The 15,395-nt window shown below is 42.6% G+C and overlaps 1 protein-coding gene across 2 annotated transcripts in view; it reads right to left on the reverse strand.

Annotated features, from left to right (window-relative positions):
• Nucleotides 1-7,860: 7,860 nt before the first annotated feature.
• The window catches only part of KIF16B (kinesin family member 16B), a 140,139-nt gene continuing 132,604 nt past the window's right edge, over nt 7,861-15,395 (reverse strand). For both annotated transcript variants that reach the window (XM_014966428.1, XM_014966427.1), the window contains one exon: nt 7,861-9,284. In XM_014966428.1, the coding sequence (XP_014821914.1) occupies nt 9,126-9,284 (159 nt within the window). In that variant the 3' untranslated portion in view covers nt 7,861-9,125. The remainder of the gene's footprint in view (nt 9,285-15,395) is intronic.

A 15,395-nucleotide genomic window follows, 5' to 3' on the forward strand; every position in this document is an offset into this window, starting at 1 on the left:
CATTTTGAATAACATAAAGCGAGACCGCCAGTCTCCAGCCTTACAGACCTTAGAATTACTTGTAATCAGCATTTCACTAAGGGAGAAATAATACATGTAAATCTTTTTTGAGCCCACTCCTCCAAAAACCCAAATGCCTGAAGATTTACCATCCTCTGCCAATCCAAACTCACTGCCCCGTTCTCTCCCCTGCCCATCTCCCTGTTACATCACATTCCCATTTTGCTTTTTAAAATGAACTCCTGGTTTGTTCAGCCAGAAAACAATGCTGCATTCCCAGTCCATACCCAAGCAGCGCTGGGAATGAGCCAGATCCCTGTGGGAAGCTGGGGGCCGGTGGGGAAGAAGCGCTCGTCCCGGGGATGCCCACACCCTCAGGGTCCTCTTGGACGTCTGGCTGTGGCTCTCACTCCCACCTCACGCACCATGGGGAAGAAGCATTTGGCGATGGAGTCAGATGGAAAAAAGCTTGTTTTTTCACTTCCTGGCCTATTTGCATTACCTGAGCTAATAGCTGGCGAGGAGGGGCTCTCTGGGGTACCCCACACGCCTGCAGAAAGCCTGGCTTTGGTTTCTCAAACATGCGAACCATCTGTCGACAGCTCCAGCACTGGGAGCAGGGGCAGTGGGATGCCTCAGAGCCCTCCTCTGCTCTCCTGTCCCACCATGGCTCTCAGGAGCATCCATGTGTCCTTCCCGAGAGCAGCTCCTCCCGGCGGTCCCACGTACACGTGGTCGTGCAGCTGGACTGGCTCTGGCAGGAGAAACGTGCCCAGAACTGGGAGATTTGCAGGACAGCTTGGCCAAACCCAACAGCCCTCCTGCAGGCAGCCACTCCAGACCAGTCTGCCCAGTCTGCTCCAGCCCCCTACGGTACCACAGGCACCATCCCAGCACAGCTGCACTGAGATTAGAAACCCTGAGGAATTTTTTCTAATTAGCAGTCATTTTTGCCCCACAGCTGGTTAATATGGGATGTAACTCTCTCTAATTCCTGCTGGTTTGCACTCCCAGGCCCTTTATTCGTTTTCCTTTACATCTGTGAAGTTGTTTGGTTTTCTCCCAAGTCTATCCCCGAATAAAAGACCTAATAACACCATTTGGTGTTGGTGTTGGACATTTTTGTGGCAGGGTTAGTAAGTCACAGCACTAGCTGTGATTCTGAAGATTAAAGCTGAGGACATTAAACAGTGGGTAATGGGTTAACCCCTTGGTGTCAATAGGTTCCCAGCTTCAGTGACTTCCATTTGATAGAGTTGGAAAATCCTTGACATTTTGCACCAAGGGGTTAATTTGAAAAGGGATGAGAGTTCAGTTTCGGTTACAAGCTTAGGTTTAATAATAAGGGAATGAAAAATTTAGGTTACCTGGAGACCAACCAGAGTGTAAAATTGTCCTTGAAGGTGCATTTCTATATGAAGGTGAAAACAGGGGGGGGGGAGGGTGGCTGAACATCATAAAGCTGGAGGAACAGAGAGGAAATACAAAAACAAATGGGTACATCAAGCTTGCTTTTTTTTTTTCTTCCACATCCCTGGCAACCTCTAAGGGGACAATAAACAAATTACACCAAGGGAGTGAAAAAGGATCAACACAACATGTGCATTTAATCTCCAAAACAACTGCAACTGAAATGTGATTTCCTTTACAAATGGCTTGGGCAGAGGAACCAGAGAAACTGAACATCACTGGAAACCCACAGAGAAACCTCAGTGCAGCTCCTTTGCCGTGACTTGTGGTGAGTCGTAGGAAGTGATCGGTGAGTCCTGAGCTTTGTCAGGCAGGTTAACCTGGGGAAGGGGTGTTAGACTTCACTCTTGAGGCACCCAAGTGGCACCAGCACCTTTCTTGGTTCCTTCTTGCCTCTGCCCTCTTGCCACCACTAGTTTCTTATGTTTTGAATGGGTACCTACCACAGGAAGAAAAGTTTCCAACTGAACGGTAAATATTGGCCAAAGTGCAGACAGATCACAAAAAAATAGCTATTTTAAGTTCAGTGTATCTCCAAGGAGAGCGATACCGACCCTGAAATTTCCAGCACAGAGCTCTGTGCAGCCTCAATAACCACAGCCCAACCCCTCCTACCTGGGTAATAAATCACTCAACCCAAGACAGTCCTGTTCTCACTGGTTTTCCAGAACATCATTGAGGCAGCCTCATTTACCAGCCTTGTCAAGTTCCTGCTGGAAAGGTACCACAACAGCCTTCATAATGGTACAGTGAAAATTACTACATGCCTTTTGTCCTGCAACGTGCAGGATGCCAGATGGGTGTTAATAAAACAGACAAGACTTGCCCTGTAAAATCCCATCCCAAATTTAAAGGCCAGACTACTCAGTATGACTTCCAAACACCACCCTTGATTTAATTCACGCAGAACGAAATACGTGTTGCAAATACACCCTTGGAGAGTCCCAGTTAAGACTGGGAAGCCCATGGGATTTCTGGCTGCCATGCTAAAACCTTGCTCTACCAATGCAAGAGAACAGGGGAGGTGAAATCCTCTTGCGCAGGAGAAGAGCTGTGCTGAAGGATGCTCTCGCTTGCGGGTGGGCTTGCCACATTTGAGCAATTCTGATTCCATTCACTAGATAATGCTAGGAAAATGTTATTGTTACCACAGATTAAGGAAATGGCGATATGTGTGTTTTTAGAACAAGCGCTTGGTTTCGTTTGGTTTGGGATTTTTTAATTTTCTTGCAATTTTTTTTTTTTTTTTGGCATACTTCCATCCTCCACTGCTTCTCCTAACAACACCCGGTGCCACTAGCACAACAGCTAAAGCCAAAGCCTGGCACATAATTAAGATGTTAAGAGGTAACTTCATCTGGACACATAAACCTGAGCACCTGCCTATGAAAGCAGGTGCCAGAATCAATCCGCTCAGGCAGCTTGGAAGCTTGTCCAAGAGTCTGATTTCACACGCTGTTGAGCAACCTTTTCCGTGTCGGAGCAGGGAGGGCGGCTGCCCTATCTCCTGGAAGCACTTGCTTCCCAGAACTGCCAATTTCTTTGCTCCACACTGCCCTAATGAACACTCTCCAGCCCCAAATTGGGCAGATTTGAATACAAGACAAGCCGATATATGTATCTAATTGCTCACAGTGTCTTAATGCTAACCTTCCAGAGGGCTGTACTGCTCCTGCATTGTCCAGCACTCTTCCCCTGTTGCTCAGCTACTAAAACGGTGACAATTAGAGATTATGGATGGAAATATGCCATGGCTTGGTTTTTCAGGCTTGGCTCCTGTTGAACTCGATGGGAACAACAGGTGATTTAATACACAGATGGTTTCAGTTTCCATAGAACAATTCGCGAAGCTCTCATTAGTAGTATGCTCATTTGCACGATGAAAAGGAGTAATTTCCAACCCACGCATCTCCTAGCTGTCCTTTTATCGGGAATAAAAGACAACTGTGATGCAAAAACACACTGAGATTTCCCAAATCACACAATAGTAATAATAATTGTCTTTCCCCTTGCCCCGCTCCTCATTTTTGAGGTTCTGATTTGCGATGGAATTCACAATACCAAAAAGCAAGAACATTGATTTTTGCAGAATGCGACTAAAACCTAGTTTTAGTCCATGATCTCCAACCTGTATATCTTATGGAAAGAAAAAAACCAGATTACCACAGAGGCAAGCCCTGTCTCAAGGTAGCATTAAAATGCGTTAACATGAAGAAAATACACCGTTGGGCAAGGATGGTGACAAAAGGCAGAGTCCCACAAAGACCTCCTGACCTAAACAAGGAGGTATCATTAAGTAGAAGGCTTCCTCTCCTCAAATACGTAGTTTGAAGAAAGGCTCATGTCAAATGTTAATTACAATGGAAAAGAATATAGGAATGATCGTGAAAAAGTACAATAATGACCCGAAAAGCTGTAGCATGCGAGACCTTTGAAGGCTCAGAAGTTCAAAATATGTAAAAAGATCAAAAACTCATGTTCCACTTTGCTAGATCAGAAGATGAGAAGATAACTACCTCTTTTCAAATAATAAAGGGTTTTCTTTTTCTTCAGCTCTTCCCAGCACATTCTTCTAAACCGTCTGTAAAACAAGAAAACAGAGAGGAAATAATCGAAAACTTAGGAAGAATGAGAACAAGCCATTTGGACAAAACTGTTATGAGAAGACAGAAGAAGCTATCAAAAGAAACCGAGAAGGACTTTGAAAAAGTCTGTAGACTTTTTTTTCTTAGACCTATTTCTTTCTCTAAGACCAATTTCTTTAAAACAACAACAAATATGCTGCTGAAACTCTGAGTGCACAAGGGAGCCAACGCTTCAGCTGCCAGCATAACAGTGGAGAAAAATGTTAGTGTTTATAAAGGAAATAAAATTATAAAGAAAATAGAAACAGGGTTTCCAATGCTGACCTAGCATTTTTTGCTAAGACACAAGGCTAAAGCCTCTAGTCCAAAATCCTGCCTCCATTTTCTCAGATGTTAATATGACCCCTTAATAGGGCTTCCCCACAGACCCACTTTAAAACTCAATCTCGAGAAGACAAAAGAACAGTAGCTGGTATTCTGGTATTCTTGGCCAGCTGGGCAAGCTCTTTTCCTGATTTAACTGCAGCAGACAGGACAGCATTGCAGAAGTTTACCCATTTCCCAGAAAAAAATCCTATTCCGGTCACAGCTCACTTTCCCTACCTGTTTTGGTTTTGGGTTTCTTCTCTGGTTTGTTGTCTTTCTTTTGACATAAGTGAGTCCAAAACAACATTCTGGGCTGCAACCAATTATAACAAAATGCTTTCTTAAAATAACGAAACAACAATTAAAAAAAAATCAACAAACCGGTGACAGGACCCAGTATATAAAAAATTCACTTCATAGGTCTGCCAAGAAAATATAACCAGGCTTCAACCCTTTAACGAGATCTCTGGGCTTACACAACTCCATAGATCTTAATTGCTCTTGAAGACTTCCCTGTAAAGGAACATCTCTTTCCCATGATGAGGTTTGGAAGCCAACAAATTTTTGCTCTTATCAAACTTCCCTCCCTCTCCCTCCCCCAGGATCTAATGAAAACAAACCCAGGAGTGGACATCAGTATCTTGCTAAGTAAAAAATAATTCCTTTGTTCTAACTTTGGGGCTTCAGAGAGCTGGCAGCATGTAGAATTTCAAGCTTTACCACTGTCTAGTACAAAGGTGTTTCTTCGACTCGTATCCAGGAGAGGTCACATGGACAATAAATCAGAAGTTCTCCAACAGCTGTTGAAGGATCACTGATTAAACTGGAATGACTGGATTTGATTGTCTGGAGCAACACGTTTAGCATCCCGCTTCTTTATTTTAATTTTTTTTAAATGTATGTATTTCAGTTCCTCATTTTATCTGCCACAACTGCAGAAACTTGAAGTAACCAGCCAAGCTTTACAGAGGTGGGGATTTTTTCCCCCTCACGTTTTTAGAGCAATTCTGAAGAAGATCCTCATCTCTACCATCATCTCTGACAGCAGCAGCCGAGCATTGGTTTTCAGACTGACCCTGCGGGCTCTCAGGACAGGGCAGTTTGGGGATCGAGGGGGCTGCCAGGAGCCGTTCAGCAGCAGAGATTTGGGGGCTGCTCTACCTCTTTCCTACAAACAGCAGCGTATTCAGAAGAAAAGCACTTCCAGCTAAAGGAATGGGGGGTGAAGATGAACAAGGAGGCTTTGCCCAGAGTTTTTTTGCTTCTTAACCAAGTTTTCATGCAGAAAAATAGCCCAGCACCATCTCCAATGTGCCTTTGGTCCTTTTTTGTGTATCCCTGTTGATGAAAAACTGCTGTAGGGTCAGCAAGGATATGAGCCAAGTGGTTTGGTGACTTAAATGGAGGCACAACTTCAGTTACACGGGTAGGAACGATGGCCCCAGTTCAGTAAAGCACTTAATACACACTTCACTTGAAATATAAATAGTCCTGATACAGAAGTTAAGGTTTTGCTTAAGGACTTTGCTGATGCGAAGCCTGCAAGCCTAATTACAGAGACACTTTGAAAAGAACTGTACAAGCCCCGGAGATGACCTTCACAGCGTTTTTGAAAGTACCAATATTTTAAACATAAAATTCATGGAGAATTTTAGAGCCTGAGGACATCTCTACAGAAATGCAGTTTGAACATCTTGAATATGACTGATAATTTTGACACGCATCTCAACTTCTATTGAAAACTTCTTACGGAGTCTGGGTTTAAAAGCTGTAGGTTATAAAGAGCAATCATATTTTTACTGATGAAATTATTAAAAGATGCCTCTTAGTCTATCCTAAGCTTGCAGCCATTGATTAAACTCTGGGTACCACTGAAGGATCCACGAGAAGGTGGGAAAAGCTGGTAGCCTGGGGCTGTGGTCCTAATTGCATGCTTACACTTGCATTTCTGTAGCTTTTAACTTGACGACATTTTAAATGGAGTGATTAACTGGCCTTTACTTTGTTATTTGCAATGTAGACATTTGACGCTGCAGGCCAGATAAACTAGCCAACATAAATTAGCCACCTTATTGGCAGGTTTATACCACTAGAGCATCTGGTCCTCCCCGAGTTAATCTGTGCCGGAGACAGGAACCGAGTACAAGTCTTCTTTTAAATTCATGTGAAAAATACAAATATTCATATTTTTCACTCCACTTAACTCTCTGTCTAGTTGTGTTTTGCTTAAACAGATTCTCCAAATCCAAAGTGACACGAAGCGTGGGGCTTTCCTCCGGGAGTCCTGCGCGCTCAACCCTTCCTGCAGATCTGCATTTGCCACGGGGGGTGACGGGGCCTCGCTCATCGCGCTCTGTGCTGCTTCCTACGGGAAAGCAAGGGGGTTTTCAGGTAGGAAATCTGCAGAAAGTGGGTTTGTACAGCAGATCAAGTAGCTTGCCATTTCTTGGGCCTGCCAGGTCCTTTCATAGAAGTGGCACATGGCAAATAATGCTCTACAGTTACATACAATTCATTTTTTAAAGAACTAATGTTGAAGAATTTTTATCGTATTACACTGCAATGAGGCAGGAGGGGGAGCAGGCCAAGGGAGGAGGAGAGACAGAAAAAGATTGTCTGGTTTTGAAGTGAAATTTAGGGTCAAAATTCCCAGGCCACTATGAGAACCAGCAGTACCACGCCTAGTTTCTGCCTCTGAAGCTTTCAGGTGGGTCACGAGGACAGACACAGCCAAATGAAGTCACCCATCGCCCATCCAACTCCAGTTACTCAGCTCACTGGAGGAGCCCAGCAAGCACCCAACCTCCTGTGCTGATTTGGGAAGAACAAGCAAAGCCAACTGGCGGTGGAGAAGGAAGGGAGGACATGACCTCTGGGGTGGGGGGACCATACAGGCACAGGAAGGCCCTGGGAGAGATGGGAGGGGTGCAATAGAGGCACAGGGCATGGTCAGGATCAGGAGGTCAGGTCCCTGTCAATGACAAAGCACAGGTGAAGTCAGCCCTCCAGCTCTGAAGTGCACGACAGAGACTGGGGACGGCCGGGACATGGTGCAAAACCAGTTTGGGAGTCAGTGGGTTTGACTGGAATGCTCAGCTGGGAAACCTGGCTCCCAGTTGAAGGTATTCAGAGGCCCAAGTGAGACAGTCAGGTACAGTCAGGCATTAAAGTCCACCCTGCTGATAATTGGGCTCCGGTGGTTTAGAAATTTTACCCTAACTTTTGTTTTCACTGAAATGAATCAAAATAATAAAAGTGCTCTCAAAATTCCCATTCTAATAATTTTTTTCTTTTTTCTTCTTCCTCCTTTTATTTCCCCCTCCAATTAGAAATCCTTATTGTAACAGGCTAGGCTCTAATAACGGAACCCAATTATCTTTACACATCACATTAAATGTAAACCGTCACTGTTTGTACAATTTAAGTCATGAAATAAAAGTGTCACCAGTATTGTTACTTTAGGTTTTAATAATAATTTTCTACAACATGAAATAGTTTAATTACCAAGACCTACTAGTGGTCAATGATGGCAACTCACGTATAATGCTTCACACTCCTAACAAATGGCACACCAAACTTACCTTTCATTATGCGTTTTAATAACTGGACGTTGTTTGATTCTGATTTTTATACAACCAATTATACATTAACATGTACACGTACTCAATTCCAGTCACAGTGTATATATATATTTTTGGATCCGCAGCAATATAAAATGACTTCTATCTGTATATACATGTGCAAGTCAGAATGAGTCCTGAGTAATTTTAACATACTCTTAGTCAAATCTTGTAAATTTTAACCGATGCAAATAAAATTCAGGTTTTACAGTGTTACGCTGTTGTGAAGAAAAGAAATATAGCACTTTGCATTAGCTTTATGCATAGCTATGAGCTCTGTACAGTGCACAGTATCCACTCACAGTCTGGGTAATTAGAAAATCTGAAAAGATGCTGACCGCATTCTTCAGTAACTATTGCTTCCTCTCCTCCTTAATTAATGGCGAGTGATTCGTTCTGCTTCAAAACAACTGAGTGTGGAAGACTTCTACAGAGTTTAAATTATATTCTTTCTGCTGCATATATTTTTGTAAACATTCAAGTTGCCCAGGCCCTTTAATTCTTCTGAGGAAAACTACACAATTTTACAGTCAAATAGTTAAAATGTGTGTCCGGAAGGGGAAAAAAAACCCAAAGAAACAACAGTGGAGTATGAGCATTACCTTAAACGCCACAACGTGCTAAAAGGAAACAAAAAAGGAAATGCTCTTTAAGGAACAGCTTAGACAGAAACGGAAAGGCTGCTCAGAAAGCCTCTGTCAGCATGACACACCGCCCCAGTAAACACGAGATGCTCTGGCAGCACCAGAACAAACTGGCTGAGCCATGGGAAGGACACACTCCCACTAAGGAGCGGGTCCAAACCCAGCACGAGAGTCAGAATCTTTGTACAGTATTAGCAGAGCGACCAACACAAAAATGTCTGTATGCCCCACGCCAGGCAAATGCAGGCACTAATATGAGAGCTGGTAAAAGACAGGCAAGCGCCGGAGTGTAGCGGTCTTTAACTGGAGTTGTTTGGATGCAACCTCTCAGCTATGGAGGAAGATCACTTCTCTTCTTCCTCCCAGTTCTCTTGCACCGCAAAAAAGTGAAGGCACTACTCCAACAGTGCTCCTCTGGAAGAAAGGTCCTGGCCCAGAAGTCAGCTAGTCCCGTGGCTGCTGTAGTCAAAAACGCCTTTCCTGAAGAAGGGTGAGAACTCGCAGATGGTGTGTTTTGACAGAGTCAGCCCCACTTTCTCAATGTGCAGCGGAGACGATGGAGATTTCAGCATCGCAGAGAAAAAGCTCCTGAGGTATTTCTGTGGAATGAAATGCATATTGTCATTAGGTTGACTTGATCAAATTGATTATGACCACTTTGAAGAATTAAATGAACAGCGGTATTAAAAAACAAAACAACAAAAACAAAAGAAAAATATCTCCAAGAACTGTGAAAAGTCCTTCTAATAAGCACCAGAATTTAAATCCATCCATAAAACAGGGCTACTGAAATTGCTGTATTAAGCCCAGAAAAAGCAGAAAAGAAGCATTTTCCACTGTCTTCCCCTGCCAAGCTTAGTGACCATTTTATTCTGTGCTTGTGTGATGCTTTCTGGTTTATTCTGTAGTCATGCAATGCTCTCTGCTAATCGTGACCTGCTAATCCTGCCGTCTAGCATTACCAAACACTACAGCAGGTGCAAACCTCCCATCCATGCTGCAGGAATTTCACTACATATGGACACAAAAGGCCTTCCGAAATCTTCCCCTCATCAAGCCTCCCCAATCCTTGCATTGAAAAGGATTTGTTTTGATCAAGGCCATCTGCACAAAGATTGCATGACTTCCATATTATCTCAGAACCTACAAGCATCTTTTCACTGAGCTGCCCTCTTAATTTCATGGGTTTTTTAAGTCTTACATAAGAAACATTCCCCTGCACAAAAGTTAATATTCACCAACTGCTGTGTGACTCACATCCATTTGTACCTTGAGAAATTTAACAGATGTACATTAACACAAAGTTAGTTTTCACAAACCTGATGGGGTTTCCTTCACATATGGGCTGAATTATTATAATCATTTAGCATGATTTAATAAGTCACATTTATAACTTTTGAATGAAACACAGCAGGTAAAAGGTTGATCAGACAGGTGCTAAAAAAAGGTACGCATTGTCACTCAAATAACTGTAAGGCCAATCTCATAGGGAGCACAGGGATAAATTCCTTTGCTCTGCTACAGACTGACCACACAGAAAGATAACTTGAGGAATTACTCACAAATCTTGGATGCAGTGGGAAACACATCTGCAAGACAGAACAGCACAATTTCCTATGAAGGCCACAAGGGTTTAGTTATTTGAATGCAGCAGCTTTTGGGTTATGGAAGTGGCTCCGTGTTTGGGAAGCAGTCCTAGTTATTCACTCTCTTCTCAAGGAGAATTCCTCCATGCTATAACAACCTGTTATCTATTTATGTGCCTTGGAAACCAGCTGTATTAATATTGCAGAAAGCAGGATAACAAAAAACAACCAAAAAAAAAAAAGAGCAGCTGGCACATAAGCTATTCTCTTGGCAGGACTGGTGAATTTTCTTTTTTATTCAGATCTCCCACAGGTTGTATTAATGTTCATAAAAAAAAAAATTCATTACAAAAATGCCTTTAAGATGAATTCCAACAGACTAAGAAGTAATTTAAAGTGAGCAACAGATGTCATATCAGCATTTGTCATAATTAGTTCACGAAGTAGGGCCCTTTAAAAAAAGTCCCAATCCAGTAATGCCTGAAGGATGAATATGGTAGAAAAATCAAATGTAAAACATGGCATCCTGTTAGAGTTTTAGCACTGTGCTGAAAAGTTACTGCAGTAATTCCAGTTTATGGCTACTGAAGGCTCAAAGGTACCCAGATATCTCGCCGGAGACATTACAAGACCTATTGTGTTCACCTTGGTATGTATGGCCAGATAATTGACTGTCATGCCTTTCCTGTAGCACCATTATTCATTGTTTTGGCATGATAGCTCTAATGGCAGAGCAAAAAATCCCTCTGCTGTAAGTGTATACTTATCTGACAGGGAAACACTAGGAACAGCAGGTATACTTATTTTCCCAGATCTGTGCACAGGAGTCGTTCAGTGAATATTACAGATTCTTTGAACACGAAAAAAGGTCCTCAGGAAAATGGCAACAAGCAGACCCTACCAGATTATGATGGAATTCATTTTGTATGAAGGTTTCCAGACATATGGCTTGGCATTATGCGCTCTTCAACAACCACCTCTGAGCAAATTAGCCCTCTTTTAAATCCCATATCTGCATTTGCCCTTGTTTGCGATGCTGAGGTGTTAGCATAGCACAGAGCCCACGTGCCCTTGACACAAAGAAGCTGCTGCTTCAATGAAATAAAGGCTGCCCAGATATGCTGGCTAGGAGTTAAGTCCCGTAGCGAGGGAAACAGTGATGGATGGCAGAAATGTTTGTTCACACCACAAGCATATGCCTCGATTAAAGAGCTGTGGCCAGGCAGTCAGGGGGAAGGTTGTTCTCTCCTGTTGGCTGCAACGTGGATGACAAAGTGGCAGAAAGTAGGAGAAAAGGAAGAGTGCTCCTTACTGGTGTGTGGAAAGATGCTTTCCAAATCCATATGGGGCAGTGAGAGGATGAGGGTCGCAGAAAGCAGGGAAAGGGGCAGAAGCACAGCAACACCAAGGGCCAGAGATGACAGAAAGAAAACTTTCTTAGAGATTCCAAAGGGACTCAACGTGGAGTTTGTTGCAACCCAAGAAGCCACTGGAAACTGCTGGAGTGTCAGCGAGGCTAGATGAAAGGATCTCCTCTGTCAGGACTCCATGGGCAGGGGGAGAGTTGTTTTCAAAGCTTTGATATTAAATCCATTTCCAGCAGCAGATATGATTTTTCTCTATTTACAGAATAAAGTTATTTGTGCTGAGTTAAAACTAGGTGAGAAGCACTCTGGCATCTTTTGATGTGCTCCATTAAAAAAGTCCCTTAGCAGACACTGGCGAGCTCAGGGTGCCTTCACAGAAACATGTCCAAATTTTACACAAATTAGTGCTGTGACTTCCTACCAGCACTTCACCGACTGCTAAATCATTGTCCTTAGTACGCAAAGCACTGCGTTCTAGAAATCCTACTTTTGCTAGGTCTGCATGATTACCTTGGCAAGATAAAACCAAAGAACTGCGACAAATATCCCAAAAGGTCTGGGTTTATTACTTGTTTTTGTTTGTTAGCCTTTCAAAACCCTCACCATTTGTTCTGGATTATTTAGTCTGGTAATCGGTGTTCTTCCAAATGCACTTAGGAGTTTCATTTCACTAACAGTGTTCAACCTGCTACATTGCTGGTTTGCTGGAAAATATCCTAATTATAAATTTGTAGGTCTTTCAATATGAGGGCACAGGATCCTGGCACTGCAACAGGGATCTAAAATGGGTAAATTACACACGGATGGTGTTGGTTGCTCAGTCTAAACACACATTCAGGAACACTCACTTAGAGATTAGAAATACTCTTGGCATACACAAAACTCTTAAAGATATAAAGTCAGGTTAAAAAAGTCCAAAATAGGAAAAGCAGTGGGTTTGCCCTCTTGGCATACATTACAACCTTCATGGCCTTCACCTTAAAACTGCTGGCAGCTGGACCAGCAAGTTTTAACTTTGCATTTCTAGGGTTTGCAGTGGAAACAAGACCGGAGAAAGCGTTTCGAAGCCCAAAGGTTTTTCTTTACTTCCTAGTTTGAGTAACTTTCCCTCCCTTTTAATTATGTGAATAGCAAAACGGCAACAGTTTTAAAAGCTTATTAAAAATCACTTTTAATAGGGTTCACCTTTTTAGCAGTAGGCCAGCATTCATCTCGTGCTCAATTCATCAGCACAGCAAAGTCATTCTAATGATTTTTGCACTACTTCATGATGTGGGGAGCTCATAATTTTATACATTTTAATACAAATCCATAACTTAATTTAAAGTTATTAACGTTATTACAATCAAAATGCTTTTTGGAATGTGAAAGTGTTCTTATCATCCTTGCAATTGTGGCATATTAAAGAGGAATTCAGTTCAATGACATTGTTCTCATAATCCATTACAAACAGCGACAGCCTCCAAGACCAATAGCAGAGCTTAGGAAGAATTGGATTTTTCATTAAACTCTGGTGTCTTTAAGAACTCATCAACTCTGGTACTTCCAGAAAGTGAAGAAAGTTTGAGCTTTCTCTCTCCTACTGCTGCGTCTAGCAATTTCCTCAAAAAAAAAAATCAGTGTTTTAAATTTAAATATAACACACTACAATTAGCATAATAAATACCACCTGCTAATATTTGATGGAGCTGAAAGCACCACAAACTTTAGTAAGGTAAGTCTTACAAGGCTTTAGGGATTTTTGAAATAATAGCTTTTTTCCTTTGAAACAATACCCCCACTTTCAACACCTACACATCCATCTGACAGTCAAAAGCTTTACCACAAGGTCACAGAAAGTCATCGGTGGCAGAGGCAGCACTAATTGACTTGCTCATCTAACTTCTAGCATCGGCTCCTCTCTCCCTTTAATATAGATGCTTGTTTCTCTCAGCACCAATCACATAATTATTCTGTTGACTAGTGTTAAGTGCTGCAAGCTTTAAATCAAATCTTGATTTGAATTATTCATAGAGCAAAGCATATGCAGGTATCAACAGCTGTTTTCTATAGGATAGGAATCTGATTACAAAAAAAAAAAATAGACACATTGAAGCCCATTCCCGAACTCTGAAAAACCACATTATGCTGCAATTAGAGATTTGCAAAGTCAGACCTTCCCAAGAAGACAGTAGCCCAAAAGAAGCAGGAACATGCTTTACTTCCGATCTGTGATCAGAAAAATAAGGATGTGCTCAGAAGACAACGCATGCAAAGAGAGTCTGCTGTAATGCAGGAATGGGAGTGCATCTCCTGCCTTTGTCTCCTACAGAGAAATTCTTCAGGATATGCAAAGGAAAAAGAACATTTGGGGATCCTTTCCTAAATGAATCAACTTTTTTGGACCTTTCCATTGGTGTCTTGAAGAGAAAAAAGTTACTTCGAGGGCGATCTTTCAAATATGAAACACTTCAGAAATGCCAGCTGTTGTCCCTAATTACAGTCTCTACTGATTAAAAAAAAAGCGCCTAGTTTAAACGTCACTGAGAGGCAATGGTGTCCCACAGAGACTTCAGGGTGGTGAAGGGCCCTGTCCTGGGTGATGACACAGGATCTGAAGAGACTGCACATCTCCCCAAAAGAAACAGGATTCAAACTTCTCATCAGACCTGATTCTTCCTTGTGTTTTTTTCTTACTGGCAGAAGTCAGAGGGAATTAACATGCTGCACGGGGAGGTGAGTTGGGGATGCAAGCTGTGATACCACTGGGAGAGCACAGAAGACAGGAACCCTTAGAAAAAGGGCTGCAAGCTAAGCCAGCTCTGCCTCATCCAGGACACACGCCAGGTCTCAACCTCCACATAGGACTGGATAGGACAACATAGGACCTGAGCCAGCTGTGGAGGATAAGAGAAGCCTTTACCCACAACATGGGAAGCTTCTTTATACACTGAGTTCCAAGAGATCAGGTTCTCTTATGCCAAACATCCCAATGTTACACAGCGAGGGGAATTCAAGGTGTTCAAACACCAAGGTGTTTTGGCCAGGCAGCGGTCCTGGAAGGCTCCTCTTTGAGGTCTGCAAGGATAGCTCAGCAACCCCCATGCCACGATTTGGTTCACCACAGTTAAGCTTCTGCCCTGTGCCTGCCACTAAAACCATCTCCCCTTCCCTTGGGGACCACCTGAGGCTAAACTGGCTACTTGGGAGTAATTGCCATCAAGATGCTCTGATAGCTCTCTAAAATTAGTTTCAGATCCATTTCTGGATTTATGAAATTTAAGCAAACAGGGAGAGGATTGGCAGATAGCAAGATTATAAAATAGAAGGTTGCATTCCTTTGGAGTACAGCAACTCAAAAGAATGGGGGACCGTACACAGAATATGACTAATATCTTCACCTCCAGCCATTCAAGATTAGGATCTCCACCCACCAGATATAACAGGCTCAGAAACATTCTGGTCTTCTGTGGGGTTTTTTTCTTTTTTTTTTTTTTTTTCATAAAGAAAACATGAGGCTTCAATTCTTTCCCCCAACACCTCAACATATATTGCAAGATATCATAAAACAGTTGTGAGTAAAATAAGTGAGCAGGACAGCATGTGATATTCAATATCTCAAGTGATATTTCAGGCCCTCCAGGAAGTACCTAATGTCACCTCTGGATCCATACACATTTATCTCCTGCACACACCCTTAGGTCATTACATGCAGCTGTGATTTCATAGCGATGAGAAAAAGACTAACTGCCTGGGAGACTACCTGGTGCCTGAAGGA

Source organism: Calidris pugnax, unplaced genomic scaffold, assembly GCF_001431845.1.
Source record: "Calidris pugnax isolate Ruff unplaced genomic scaffold, ASM143184v1 scaffold31, whole genome shotgun sequence".
In the NCBI taxonomy this organism is placed as follows: Eukaryota; Metazoa; Chordata; class Aves; order Charadriiformes; family Scolopacidae; genus Calidris; species Calidris pugnax.